Source organism: Zeus faber (genome assembly GCF_960531495.2).
Source record: "Zeus faber genome assembly, chromosome: 16".
In the NCBI taxonomy this organism is placed as follows: Eukaryota; Metazoa; Chordata; class Actinopteri; order Zeiformes; family Zeidae; genus Zeus; species Zeus faber.
The window spans coordinates 21811428-21826684 of record NC_137202.1 but is presented as its reverse complement, the minus strand read 5'-3'; the positions used below and the strand labels follow the sequence as shown (position 1 = coordinate 21826684).

General features: G+C 44.9%; 1 protein-coding gene across 1 annotated transcript in view; it reads right to left on the bottom strand.

Annotated features, from left to right (window-relative positions):
• Positions 1-15257, bottom strand: part of grid1a (glutamate receptor, ionotropic, delta 1a) — a gene marked incomplete at both ends in the record, with an annotated part of 268104 nt that overhangs the window by 73274 nt on the left and 179573 nt on the right. Inside the window, one exon of the mRNA XM_080016956.1 lies at positions 4047-4252. Within this exon, the coding sequence (XP_079873082.1) occupies positions 4047-4252 (206 nt within the window). The remainder of the gene's footprint in view (positions 1-4046; positions 4253-15257) is intronic.

Here is a 15257-nt window from a genome sequence, read left to right as displayed (position 1 = left end):
CCGCTTCCCCAAGTTCTCCTGCCTCTCTCTCGCTAAAATTGGAACCTGACTCTCACTAACGTTTCTCCCTCAATGTTTGCCGTCCTTCTTTCTGTCGTTCTCCTTCAGCCTCTGGCTCCCCTGGTGGTCTCCTGTCTTCAGCGTGGCGGCCACACAGGGGACGGTTTTGGTGCCAAAACCCTGAGGTGGTCACTCAGTGCCCCGGAAGCAGAGTCGAGGAAAACCATGGGGACGAAAAACTAACAGAATTCTATGAGGAATGATATGAGGAAGTGAACTGACCCTATTTACATCCCAACTTAAAGAAATCAACCACTAACAAGACTGTTTCCTTAGAGCTGGGATGTCTGGACTATTGCTTGGTTCCTTAAAGGAACAAATTTTTTTTAAATTTAAGGAAAAATTATTGTTTTGTAAAGTTTTTAGCTTTTTCCAAATTCTCTTTTAAAAGGGATACACCAGATTCAATATAATTCACATGTGGCACAGTATTTAAAAGGCCACTTTTGAATTGAATATATATTTTTCTCTTTGTAAAAAAATGAATGGACTCCCAAAGAATTACACTCTGGAGAGCCTAAACTCCAAATTGGGTGTTTCCGAGATATACTGCCTGGAGCAGCTCCATTGACAATTAATAGCAGAAGGACCTTGGAAACTCATAAAATGTTTTAAGCTTTTGCACGAAAAGGAATGAGCTAGCAAATGGCAACTAATAAAAACTTCACGGGGGACCGAGAATTACGGTGGCGGAGACGGTGCTTTATTTCCCTTTAAAAGGCTCGCGTGACCCGACACAAAGCCCTCATGCGGGAGGCGGAAAGTGTCCGGGTGTGAAGAGCAGGAAGCCACCGGGTTGACAGAAGCTGCTCCGCATGACAAAACTGAGCAAAGTAGGGATGGCAAATGTCTGGGGTGCAGATTAGGAGCGTCTGTTTGCACTCTGACGGGAGACGCCGCCGCCGCCGAACCGAATCTGTCGCGCGCTTTTCAGATTGACAGATCTGGGACCAGAGGTCATCGAGAGGGAGAAGAGCAATGTGAGCCGTGACATCACAGATGGGACAACGGAAGACAGGCAAGATGGCATATAAATTCCAAAAAATCATCATCGTGTGCCCGCTACACAATCCCCCTCCAGTCTCCATGGCAACTTTGTCACTTTCGCCCCCCCCCCCCCCTTTTTTTTCTCAAGCTGAAAGACGACCAGGGTATTATAATCCTCCCGTGCATCAGTAACATCATTCTTCATTTGCATTTTAGCATATTTACCTTTTATTCCGTGGTTCAAGGTGCATGGGTCCGTATGGCGGGCACTAATGAGGCTTTGATGGATTAAAGACCCTCGCCCCTTTTAACATGCTAACATATTCATGGAAGGTAAATCAAGTGTGTTTGAGCACTGTACTGGAAGTGATTGAGTCTGAGTTTATTTCTCACTTCCCCAGAGCCCTGCTGTTAATTTTATAAGGAACAATAAAGAATATAATTATCAAGATTAAATGCAACGTGAAGAGGGGGAAAAAAGGTGTGCAGGCATATTGCAGTGTGTTCTGGCTGGTGTGCACAACTTGCTGGTAGTGTGTGCGAGGGTGCGTATAATATTATTCATTGGGGTACAAAGGATGATAAAAGCAGTGTGTCATTAATAAAACATAGAAGCCATGGTGTACTCATCTGTCGTGCAATGACTTATTTGTCCATGTATGCATTAGTGAGGAGCTACTTGGGGTTACTGTTTTGTTGGTGGTCTGCTGGTGAAAGGAGACGGCAAAAACCACAAGACAGAACTTCACGGAAAACAGAACCGCCGGTTTGTTCCCGAGCAACGTCATCGAGGATACTCGATATTCACGGCAACACCTTGAGGAGACAAACAAGAAAGGGAAGAAGAGAGAACTCTGACCCGACGTCTGATCAACACCACCGGGTGCTATTTGGACCGGGGATTGGACTCTTTTTGGTTGTGTTCGGCCAAAAGCAAGTTTCCTGCTCTCAGAGTTCAGTTGCACCATGATTGGACTTATGCAGGGCAGTTTGTCTTCTTTTGTTTATTAGGATCCCTGCCGTGCCTCCTGGCCTCCACCTAAATAGTAAACCGTGGATTCTGAAAAAACGTTCGCAGGACTCGTGAACAAATCCTTTAAATGACTCAGGAGTCGGGAGTCACTCCAACAAAAGAGTCGTTCGTTCAGGTTCCAGTCTCTGCATTTCTCTGCCAAAATGAATTATGTTGAAAGGGTTCTGGCTTTTGTGGGATCCACAGTTTGCATTCTTCTGCCTGAATGATTTTGACTAAATTAAATGATCTTTTCATTCACAACTCAGAGCCGGCTCTACCGAATCTCGTTCACGGTTCACCGGGAGTCGTCCCTCGCTCACCGTGCGTCACGCTGAGCCAACAAAGAAAATCCAGCGACTCTTTTTACTGAGTGACTCGTCAAAAGCCGGGTCTCTCGAATCTTTCGTGGCTAGTTCATATGCTTTCAGCCACAGCCCTTTTTTGTATTTCAACGGTGCGTCTAGATTCAATGCGGGAGAACGTCATGATACACCTTTTAATGTTGTGAAGTTCAGGGAACTCAGAAACACGCAGCCAGTTTCTACTCCATTGTTGCTGCTGGCTTGAGTAGCCCTCGGGTCACGCCACGTACGGCTGTTGAAGTGTCAGCTGAAAACAGAGTCAAAATTGAAATGTTGAAAGGTTGAAAGGTTGAACTTCACCCGTTCTTTCAAGAGCTTGTAGTCATGCAACGCAAACCGTTTTCCCAACATCAGGATATAATGCGGGACAACTTATCTGGGCACAGCTTGCGCTCGAGTGACGCGGGCGATGGCAATAAACGCGGGGAAATATAGACTTTGACTTTTCATACTCTGGTGGCCGTGATTCAAGAAATCGTCAACATCCCCCTGTAAGCTCTGTGCATCTCCACTTCATCTGCAAAACTCATCTCCCTCTAGTGAGTCACTGATGAATAAGTAAACAGCTGATGTCCCAATAAAATCTCTGAACCCACCATGCGTGCGTTTCCTTCCCAAGCAACAAAATACATTAACCTTCATTCTATATATATATATATATATATATATGACACTGTGGTGTGGGGATGGTCTGGTTGAACAGCCACACATGATTTGGATCGAGGTGATTGGGTGCTGCATACCTGTTGCTCGTTGGTTGGTCTAACGAGCAACAGGTAAAACACCCATCCTCACACACACTCAGGGTGGGAGGCCTGTCATGACGGGTTCTATCTGCTCCTGCCTAATTCCACCTAGCCTCCTCTCTACAATAAACTGGTGTCTACAACCCATCATCTTCTGTGTCTCTGTGCCCCAAGAGGGCCCTGAAAACACCACTTGGGGGGCACGTGGCAGGCAGAACTTCCACAGACACTCTTACCGCAAGAAGAAGAAAAAACTGCCTGTGTAAAATGTCAATATATCAAAGTGATACAACGTGATTCTTTAACGTCATTTTAAAAATCTACGGTACGCTATCAGTGTGTTTTTCAATGTTTGCAATGTGTTGCTTATTTGTCATCTAGCACATGTCAGACTGCTAAGGATCTATCTAACTAGCATTCAGTCCTTCAGCATGATAACTCGCCATAACTTCATAGCAGCACATGAAGATCAGTTGAGCTTAAATATCTAATATCTATTAAATCTAAATTATAGATGCAATTACAACTGCTGTTTGTAGATTAATCTTGAAGCCAATTCTGCTTTTTAACACCAAAATGCCAAAATGTTTAATTGAAAGAGACTGTGCTGGATGGAGGAAAATAGAGAAAAGTTCATAAAAGAAATAGGTGAGATTTAGAATGTGGCACATTCATTGGTGAAGCGGTTCGTACTTGACGTTGTTCGAACCTCACACGTGTCCTATCAAGTACGAAAATCAAGAGGAAATCTAGAAAAAGGTGCTGATCCTATGAAAGCCCTCCATCTGATCAGAACCCGATTGCAGGAATTTATTTGCTCGCTTGCTTCCTTAGTTGATTCTTTTGAAGGTCCCACTACATAATTTTGGGCCTTACCTGGTGGATGAAGACCTCCGCCCCCCGGGGGCTCATGAGGAGCACGGCTCGCCGCAGGGTGTCGCGGTAGCGGTTCAGCTCCTCGGTGCGCATGGTGTTGAAGAGGTCGGTGAAGACGCGGCTGACGTTGCGGTCCACCCTCTGCAGGGAGACGTCCAGCCCCAGCCGAGACGACTGGTCCATGAAGATCTGCAGACCGCGGATATCTAGGGAGGGGGCGCAAAGCAGAAGAGACACTGAAAGAGATGATCTTCCCAATTCCAGCAGATTGATATCATAGACTACAAGACTTTGTCTTCCTTTAAGGTTAACAGGTTTTATTGATGCCCAAAAAAAACCCGTGTTGCCCGTGAGTGTCTATCTGACAGGGGAGAGTGGCAGGGGAGTCCATCCCATGGTTTCTCACGCAAGCCGGGTGAGCTTCTTGAGGCAAATTTGTACGTATGAGGGGTCAAGGATGATCAGGTGAAATTGGTGCCAATCTGAGATCCGCCTCACCCATGGGGACCAAATTGGAGCGACTGGTTTTAGCAGGATGATTCATCCAGACTGAACTCTGGCAAAAGGACATGTTTGACAGCTCTGTCCCGAGAACTTCACACGACACAACTTGACTTGAATAAATAATACAGGAGCTTTCACAAGAGAAAGAAATAGTGAACAAAGTGAGAGAGAGGGAGAGGGAGAGAGAAAGGGAGAGAGAGAGAGCGCGAGAGAGAGAGAGAGCGAGAGAGAGAGAGAGAGAGAGAGAGATAGAGAACAGAGCCATATGAAATAGACTGATCAGAAGGCAGACCGATGGCACAGTTGAAGACGCTGAGACATGGATTGAAGAGCGGAAGAGAAAAGGCAGCACTGTGATGTTGTGATGCCTGTGATGACATAATGGAAAATAACACACTTCAATTACAAAGCATTTTAGGAGGGAGGTTATAACAAATATGAATAAACCAGAATCTGCTTTGTACATAATTAACACCTGCACTTTAATTTGTGGCGTCTGAGCCTCAATCCCGATGCTTTCAGATGAGCATCTCATCTAAAAGCCCGACAAAACACAACAACAGAAGGCAGGTGGATGGATGCCTTCATCGGAGATCCATCAGTGTGTGTGTGTGTGTGTGCCAGTGTGTGTGTGTGTGTGTGTGTGTGTGTGTGTGTGTGTGTGTGTGTGTGTGCGCGCGTAAAAAAAAAAAAAAAAAAAAAAAAAAGAACTAAAAAAAAAAGGACTTACTCCAAAGACAAATCAAAGGGAAGGTGTCGGAGTGGATCACCCGTCTCCCAGCATGCACCAGGGTCACGCTGCGCCGCCGGAGGGTGAGACAGGTGAAACGAGGCAAGACCAGACACCCCCAATGAGTGTCTGCAAATCCACTACTGTGCATGTACAGTGTGTGTGTGTGTGTGTGTGTGTGTGTGTGTGTGTGTGTGTGTGTGTGTGTGTATGTGTGTGTGTGTGTGTGTGTGTGTGTGTGTGTGTGTGTGTGCATGCGTGTGCGTGTACATGCTAGATATGTGTTTACATGTTTCCCCCACTGCGTCTCTGGGGGTTCGAGGTGTTTCATCCGGTGCCACGGTGCAGGAAACAGACAGTACACAGGGGAAAAGCAGCAGCTGGTTCTACTCCACCCAGGTGCGGGCGCGCACACCCACACACACATACACACACACAGACACACACACACACAGACACACAGACACACACACACACGCACACACACAGTCAGTGTGTCTGCATGATTGTGTGGCTTTGTGATCCTCTGATGTGAAACATATCGATCCCGCAGTTTAACACCTGACGGGTTTCTGCCCTTCTGGTGTCATTATGGTGATTACATTATTGGATAACATATTCATTGTGAAGTTGCGGTGTTTACAGCAGCTCACGTCAAAACAAATAGGTGATGATAATAAAAGTAGTCCAAAATTTTTTCGACAATTTAAAATAAGCCTCAAAATACACAATAAACCATGAACATCTGTACCAAAAATTCACATGCTGTTAAAAAAGTAGTAATTTCTTCACGTAGGCATGAATATATAATAATCTGTACATAAATTGTATTTAAACAGTGTTATAAGTTCAATGATTGCATCATTGAACTTGACTGATTATCCCTTAAGATAATCTCTGAGGACTTTCCATCCATTGAACATTTTACTCAAATAAAACAGTACTTGATATGAATTTAAGTTAATGATCAGTCAAATGACTTGTACATCATACATACATACATAAGCTCTCATCAGGGTGTGTAGGCACATTTCCTGCCTTAATGTATTAACACCTATAAGTGTTGATTATCCAGTTTGGATAATAATGTCGTCCTAAATTACTCAAGCAGAGTACAAATACCTCTAATGCAGTCCTGCTTAGGTACACTATGCTACAGATTGAGTCATGGTGTTCACTGGCATTATACAGGCTTTAAGCACAGCATAAAACGATTAGAGTATTGGAAGAAATATTGATCGAAACGTTCCGAGAGCATGCTATAACCAAAATGTCGATGTTGGGTGTCGATCTCCTATCTATATCTTGACGGTTTAAATACCTCGACCTAATTGGCACGTGAAATACTCAATAAGCACATCATGAGTGAAAAGGCAGTGAAACGGCTGACTTGAGTTAAAAAAATAAAAATAAATGGCCTCTATGTCTTCTTTGCTTCTTGTGACCGCACACCCGGGCACGTTTTATTCGAACACGATAAGCACAGAAGGCGTCCAACAGTTTGTGTTAACATAATGGTAGCAGGATTTCTAAACAAGGTGTTCTGCAAAGATTTTAGAAAAAACAACAAAAACTAACATCGGACGGCAGAACAGACTTTGAATACTCAATTTTCAGATTGTGATACAGCACACAACTGATAACCTCAATAACATCTGGATCGCTCCGTGCGCTGGGGTCGGAGGGGCCGGATCTCCTGCAGCCGAAAACCGTCTCTTAGCTATGTTCACATTGGTCATTTCTTACAAGTAGGAAACTGGAGAGCAAAAAAAAAAAAATCGAAATCTGGAATGTAAACGCCCCCTGAGCGTCTCTCTGCGTCTCTTCAATTTGCGAAGTTGCCATTGGCTGCAGCGCCAGCTCTGCCCCTTCTCCCCCTGGTTACGTCACGTCCAAGTTCGCAGGCAATATCCGATTTTTAGCTGGGCATTGCTAATTGCATTATAAAAATAAGTCCGGCTATGATTCATATCACACGCAGGTAACAGGATATAGAACACTCTCTAGTGGGTAAAGATGCCAGCTTCACCAAGCTGTTCAAGATTCAAGATTCCTTCCCACTGGCTATGATCTCTGCTGAATTTCAAGATGGAAACAGAAATAAAAGAGTCCTTTCCATGTCCCTCAATTGTCTCTATCCATACACCCTAGGCTTTTTTTGGGTGGTGTCGCATTAAGAAGTTTGCATGACACCCTTTCCAAATTCGCCGCCAGTCATCGTCCCTCGCTGTCAAGTCTATCATTACATAATTTTGCTTGCATGAAAAGACTTTTCTCCTTCCAGGCTCGTTGCCTTGAATCGATACGGCCCAGAGGAGAACCTTTTGAGTTCTTATCAACAGCTTTGAGCAGTCCAGAAAAAAGGAAAACTGGGACCCACTGTCAATGGAGAGAGCTGAAAGAAGCTCACCTGAGACAGCTGGCACACCAGAACCTCCACCCTCCCACCACCCTCCACAGTCGTCTCTTCTCTTATTAATGATATTCACACAAGACTCTCTACCGTTACCGAACGCACCTTTTTCCATTTTTAGACCTCAAAGGACTTCGCTGGAATGACACAAATGAAACTGTGAGACCAGGCAAAGCTATTATTTCACCTGAAAGAAAAAGATTTCCAATAGGTAGAGCTGCTGGAGGTTGGCTGATTAGGGGCTGATTATACAAAGAGGACACATTGGGTTGGACATGGGGGCGCTGCCTCTGGGCCGAGCCGAGTTCTCGTGGCGCCTCCGCTCTCCCAAACAACCCATGAATAAGGTTTTTCGTTAGCGAGACCACATAACCCGAGAAGTGATTGGAGAACTCTGTGGCAGCAGTCACAGTGGAGTTGCCAGCGTTACAGTGTGTGAACATGATGTCGAGCTAATTGCGATTGTGTTCCACCGCCTGTTCCTGCCTAGATTAGCTGTTATGTTCGGTTTAGTAACTATTGTGCATAATCTCCGGGTGCGTTGCAAAGACATTTCACTGCATAAATGTATGAAAGTATGTATATGTAAGGCAAATAAACCTCTTGAACCTTGCTTAATGCAAGGTGCTGGTTTTATTTCAAAGAATAGACTACAAGGTAGGAGTGGTTTCTTTCCGCCTGTTTCTCAGGGCCAACATATGAAAGCAGGAAAACGAAAGAACCCTCGATCTGGCCCGGGCTTATGAGGTCACATTATTGTTGCGGCGCCCTCCGCCCTCCTCGGTTCGCTTCCGAGGGTGTGGCGAACCAATTCCACATGACCAGAGAAGAACCGTATGGAGCCTACGTGCCTCTGTTTTCTTGCCAATCGTTTCTCGGCATAGCAACTACTGTAGTCGGTGGCTTCCCTCCGAAACAAAAACCTCAGAATTGATGCATTCATCACGTTGATGCCTCGCCAACGGTCTTGTTCTTCATAACTCTTGTCAGAACCCACTTCCCTCGCCACCGTCTCCCCAGACAGGATTACACTTATTCTGACCACACTTACCAGGAGAACCGGCCCGGCTGCCAAAAACAGTCGTGTTCCAAACGCGCCAAACAATTTACAATTTAATTACGCCTCCTTTTCCCTTTTGTCCCATTACTGGACCGCTGCAATTAATTTGGAGTCCAGGCAACAATGTTTTGTTCTTCCTTTGTTGGGTCTATAAATGAAGTGGGTGGGTGTGGGCTCGATTACTAAGGAGGAGGTGGTTAAACTGTTTCAGTGGATATTAGGATGGTGGAGTATGCTGTAAATTACCACGGAGAAGCAGGTCCAGCTCCAGACTGCTTTGACTGGGGCGGCGGTGGGAGATTTCTAATTTCTATTAAATTAAATGTGACGCTGAAGCCAGGGTAATTAATTTGGCTTAATTATTTATTTTCCTGTTTAACTCGAAGCCCACCTTCACCCTCCTAATAGGAGGCCAACTTTGTTTACGCCCGCCTTGTGAAAGTATGAGGCAGCCGGCACGGGGAGGCCTTGGGTCAAGTAAGCGCCGCGGGGGCCGCCACGGGGCCGCCATGGGGGCCGCCGTGGAGCGCTTAGTTACAGTTTTTTTCATGACAGTACAGACAGTTAGATGACTACACCGATCGCTTTGCAGTAGTAAGTACTAATATACAAGTTAATAATCCCAAGAACAGCTGGACAAGAAATCATCAGAGTTTAAAGTGACTTATACCACAGATACCGTGCTCAGAGTCATTGAGTCGGTCCAATGCCGAGAACCGATGGCGGCTCCACAAGTGACACTGGTCCCAATGTTTCATATGGGGAAACCCACCCATCAGAGCGGGGAGTTTGACATTAACGGTTGCCCAGTTGCCATGGGCAACCAGATTTGGGCAATTGTAAACCATCTTGTTGTGGTCTGGTTGCCCTTCTGACAGGAAAGAAATAAGCATGGTGTACCTGGGAATGTAATTATCAAGCAGCCGAGCAAAACTTTGTAACATAATTTTAGTTAAGATGAGATTTTGATGATTTTTGTTGTTTATTTTAAAACCAAAAAAACAACTGTCAAATCATGTCAAATATGACCAAAAAGAAAAGATTTCTGTTAATTTATATATTTCCCCTTACTTGATATTACCATGTTGATATTGAAATATGGGTTTTAATCATATGGGATCATTCTCAGTCAATTCTAAAATGTATACATATTGGCAACCATTTTGTTGGTTAAACACAGATCAGAACATTAAAATTTGCAATCGCCGCGGACCCACAGTACGGACACAAATTTCTAATCTCGAGGGGAGGCCAGAGGAACTCCAGATCGCAGCATTCTGTATCAGAGGCGGAGTTCGCCGGACCTGTGCAGACTAATCATGGGGGGTGGGTTGCGACCTTAACAGTTGCAGAAAAGAGGATTTACATGGTATTATCGTTATCGCTCTGTAATTTTGAATGATCTCCAAACCACCAAGGTTCCCTTTGCCTCTCCGAACAGTATGCATCTTTTCCGCGGCATAAAAGACGTAGGATGTCATTAGGTCTCGGTAGCAGCACGGCGGCGGAGGCAATCAAAGCGACAAAAAAAACAAAACACTGCCTACAGCGACGGTGGAGACAACTCTTGCATAAAGATTTATTTATTTATGTTTTACCACGCAGTTCAACTGTAGTTGTTTGGCTGGGAAGACAGTAGGGAGCATCATAGTTGTAAGCATGATCCAGGGCCAGCCTGTGCTTTTATGTGGCCCGGGGCCACATAAAACGCGGATGCGGTACATTTGCCACCCATTGGACCAAACGAGATGAAAACAGGTCAAAATGCAAGAGGTTGCACCGTCGTCGCTTGTGTTGGAATTGGACAGTGCAGTGAAAAGCACCTCTCTCAGTGCAGTACCCTCTGCTATTTCTCAAGCCCACCTACCTCCTCACTTTATGCGTATATAACAACAAAAAGACTGAAGATTGGGGCCGCAAAGTTATGTATCTAAATTCTTCCTTTTGGGGATGTCATCTAAGTCACAATTTAAACTTTTCTTTTTTTTTTTTTTGGAGTTAGAGCCGCGCCGACTGCCGAGCGTACCCGTCATGATGAAAGAGCTCAGAGGGAGCTCAGCTTTCCCGTGAACCACCCGCAAATCTCGCCTCTAATGAGCTCCGTCAGCCGCGATACCACAATTTGGGGCGAGGATTATTATCATTATTATTCAAGGTAAAATAACTATTGCATTGCATGCAATATGGATTTTTTTTCTTAGGATTTGAAGTGTGTCGTGGGGAGGCACCCAGTGTGATGGGAGCTGTTGTGTCACAGAGGCGTGTGGAAACAATAAAGGGGCGTAAAGAGATGAGGGTAGAGCGAGAACGAGGAAGGGAGGGAAAGCTGGATCCCTGTCCCGATACTTGTCAACCGATTGCGTGGAAACTACATTCTGTACTGTTCACTATCGCCTGGCTCAGGGTAATTACTATCCCTCCCTTCACTCGTGTCCGAGGTGACACCGTCCAGCCAAGGCTCCCCTGAAAATATCTGGAGGGCGGAGGAAAATGCAGAGGTCTGCGGTCACCCGTGAAAACACAGAGAGAACCGTCAAAACTCCAAACTCTAGAGCATTAACGTCCCTTTTACCGCAAGTCGGGGCAACCGTTGAGGTGGTCAATGTAAAATTAGGGTTTTTTTTTTTTTTTTATTCTTCAGAGTTTGGTAATTTTTTCCCTGCTTAAAGGACCAAATTGAGTTTAGTCCATTTCCTATCAGTGAACACACATTTTACATTACCCGTAATTACATTTTCCCGATGATAGCTCACAACTTTTTTCTTCCATATTTGAATTTGTGAACTCCATTTTAAAAGGTGGAAGTGCCACTGCTTCACGTACCTTTGTCACAAATAGAGTTGTCAGCGGGGGTGTGAGCTATCATCAGGAAAGCGCACATTTAACATCAAATGTGTATGGTCCTAAAATCAAATAGCTCTCGGTGCACGAGCACGAGCGCACAAGCTTTCATCTTCATGTAACGCATCATGCGCAAGGAGTCTGGCTTCAGGAAAAATGAAGCCCACCCCTCGGTTCTGAGGAACCTCTGGATGATCAAAACAGGGTTCAACGGGAAAAAGAAGAAAAACGAAAAGCTCATTTTCCCCGACAAGTAAATCAATTGTCGCACCCTTTTCCACACGCTCTCAAAATATCCCCCTGTCCCTTTTACCCCCCAACCCCATTACCCAGGCTCTTCAGCATATATCCTCTGTGTTTGTCTGTATTCAGCATCTGCCTGCGTTATAAAGGGGCTTTGTACATTAGGGGCCGCCTCCCACTTGGGCGCGAAGGCAGCAAAATCAATCTTGAGCCTAATCCCAGCCTAATTCCAGTCTTCTCCGGCAGAGAGACGGCCACCGCGGGGAGGGCAGAGGGAGATGTGGCAGCTCCGCAGTCATTTCTAAACCCAGGTAATCACGGTCGGGGTCCACCGGGTCCCGCCGCCGCTCGGCGGGATTGACCCGCCTTTTGAACGAGGCCTATTGGCTCAGCCCGGGTTGACTTTTACACCGGCTCCTCATAATGCCGGGGCGAATGACAATCCAATTCAGAGCAAGCTTTTGTTGGAAGACGGTGGCTCCGCTGTCCTCTCTCCCATATAGAATCAATAAAGCTGCTCTAATTTCCATACAAAGTGCTACGAAAGCAACTATTTAAGCAAACCAGAGTGAACCGGTGCAAACGACTGCCTCAGGTCTCGGCGTACTACATCTGGCGTGCTAGTTTTAAGGAGTTGTTTTACAGGCAACGCAACAACTCGCAGTGCTTGTAAAATGGAGCCAGTGGCAACTGTGTTAAACTGTTTTTCTTTGACCCAACAAGAAGGTTCTTTTCAGACAGTATGCTATTTTTGGAACAGTTTTCCCCCTAATTGTGCTGACCGTACAATGAAGCATAAGCAGGATCTTGCCGGGCACATCAAATCAGGTTTTCTCGTGGACAGGCAGACGACAGATCCATTGAAAGATTGATCGATTGACCGACTGACTCGAGGGTCCTCCGTGCAATGACCCTCGAGTACTTAGGTCTTTTCCATGTGCTCAGTTTATTGGTGCTCAGCATTAGCACCTCTACAGAGAGAATATTTTGTGAAGTTCAACCCAATACTACCACCATCATCAATAAGAATAAGAATAATTGTTAAATAGAGCGAGATGGAGAGAACAAGCGAGAGAAAAGCTCTACATTGGAATAAAGGGCATCCTCCAAAAAGAAGCTTCTCGAAATGTTCAAAGGTTTCCATTTTTGTACATCGCTGTGAAGCCAGAGACCACTCCACTGTATTTTGTGAAACCAGTTCTGGATTAATGTTCTCAACCCCTGCCACCCCCCTCTCCACTCCCCCATGCAAATGACGACTAAAAGAGCATTTACGTACGTATATATATATATATATATATATATATTGGATAAATGATGGCGCCATGTGTCTGGGAGATCTTGAAGTTGTTTGCATAATATATGCTTGATGCCTTTAATGTGCCGGTGGAGATGTAAGGGAATTGGCTTCCCTGACACGCTTCATTATGCCCAGCCATGGCTTGGCCCTCGGGGTAGGGGAACCAGCTGTTTAAGCTTCCAAGAAAGGCAAAACAGGCGTATTCCTTACAGAAACACTGTCCTTACACTCCTCGGAAAACAAGACTATGTGAGCTGCGGGGGAAGAGTCTGTGGTTTCAGGATACCAGTCAGGGTGCTGCAGGGGAATTTGAAGGTTGTGCATGACATTAATCTGTGAAATGTTGGTCAATAGGAATGAAAACATGCTGAATATTTAAACTTCTGTACATATGTATAGTTCGAGGGTGGTATTACTTGATTGATTTCTTTTTAAGTGTATTTGTGTAGCAAATATAAAACACATGGTTGAGTGGATTTCATAAGGCATCTAAAGAATTAAAAAGAAGAATACGCATTATTTTATCTGACTTATCAGACTTTTTTACTCAATATTCAAAAGTAAGTACATTACTTTTTAATCCACAACATTTACCTGTCCATATCTGATGGTTTCATTCAAAGTAATTCTCGTACAAATGATGCAGTTTTTAAATTGAAGCTTAGAAAACCAAAACTAGACCATCAACACCTATGGAGCTTAATGCATCAATAATGGGATGTGTCCCAAATATAAGATCATGATATTGAAAACCTTTCATAAATTAAGAGCGGTTAATGTTAACTTAAATGCTTTTCTTTGATTGGAATGCTGCTTTCTATACAATTAAAAGGAAGAGTCCCTCTTCCACCACTGTTGTCTACCCTGTGCACCACAGTGAGACACCAAGAAGTCAAATAACTGCTTAAAATCGACCCATGGTATTGATTGAAATATTAAAGTCCCCGCAATTTCAGCTATTCCAAATTAGGTAGAGAAACTGAATATTTGATTGACTTAATTGACTCGAATGAGATCCACAGCTAATTTTCCATCAAAACAGTAACGCTGAATGGTTTGTCATTTGGGCTTACATCAAACCTAGAAGCCGAACTGATGATGCAACTGACTGACAGAATCCACATAGCACCTGTGTCAACGCTCTGTCACTCAGGGTCTTGACTGTTGTCTGTGTTAACTGTTGAGATGTGATGAACCAGTAATGCATTTCTGACATGGCATGCCAGGGATGTCAGTGAACTCTGGCATTTTAATTACTGAGGCTTGAATACGCTGTAGGCTCTACACCTGTCCAATAGCAGAACATGAAACCCGCACAGAAGCTTGAAGGTATCATGTTGGATGAAATTTGACATTACAGGGCAAAATGTCATTGACGTGGAAGCCTCGTCTAAGAACCGACTGTTGGGTTTTGTATAAAATCGAGCGCCATGCGATAGGCAAACATTGGCAGTAGAATAGACCACACCAAAGAGCTCGGTGACTTTCATGCTGCAGTGTCATAGAAAGCCAACTTTTCAACAAGACAGTCCGTCAAATGAGTGCCCTGCTAGAGTGGCGCCGCGGTCAATTGTTGGTGCCGTTATTGTGAAGTGGAAATGTTTCGGGGCAACAACAGCTCAGCTGTGAGGTGGTCGGACGCGCACGCTCCCAGAGCAGGACTTCCAAGTGCTGATGTGCGTTAGTGCATGGAAACAATGTGTGCTCTGCTGCACCACTCACGTAGGGTTCCAAACTGTCGCTGCTCCCAAAGACAGCACCAAAACAGTTCATGGGGGGGCTTTCCATGACGGCGCTGCAGGATTGGACCCTGGAGACGAGATAAAACATTCTCCGGCGTGGTGGATCACGCTTCACTGTCTGTTCGTCTGACTGACAAATCTGGAATCAATCAGACCAGGGAGTGAGCGTCCACCTCTCTGGGGTCTTCAGGCGCCAGGCATTGCACAACTGTAGAGGACGCTTAGGATTGCGCATTGTGATTTTAAGCAGTGGCAGTTTGGAGCTCTTTAGTGAATATTTCTACCTGCACTAAATGTATAATGCCAACAGGAAAGTTCAATACAGCAGGAATACATCTTCATGGCTGATTTTTTATTTTTCCTGCTCTCTGGTAAAGT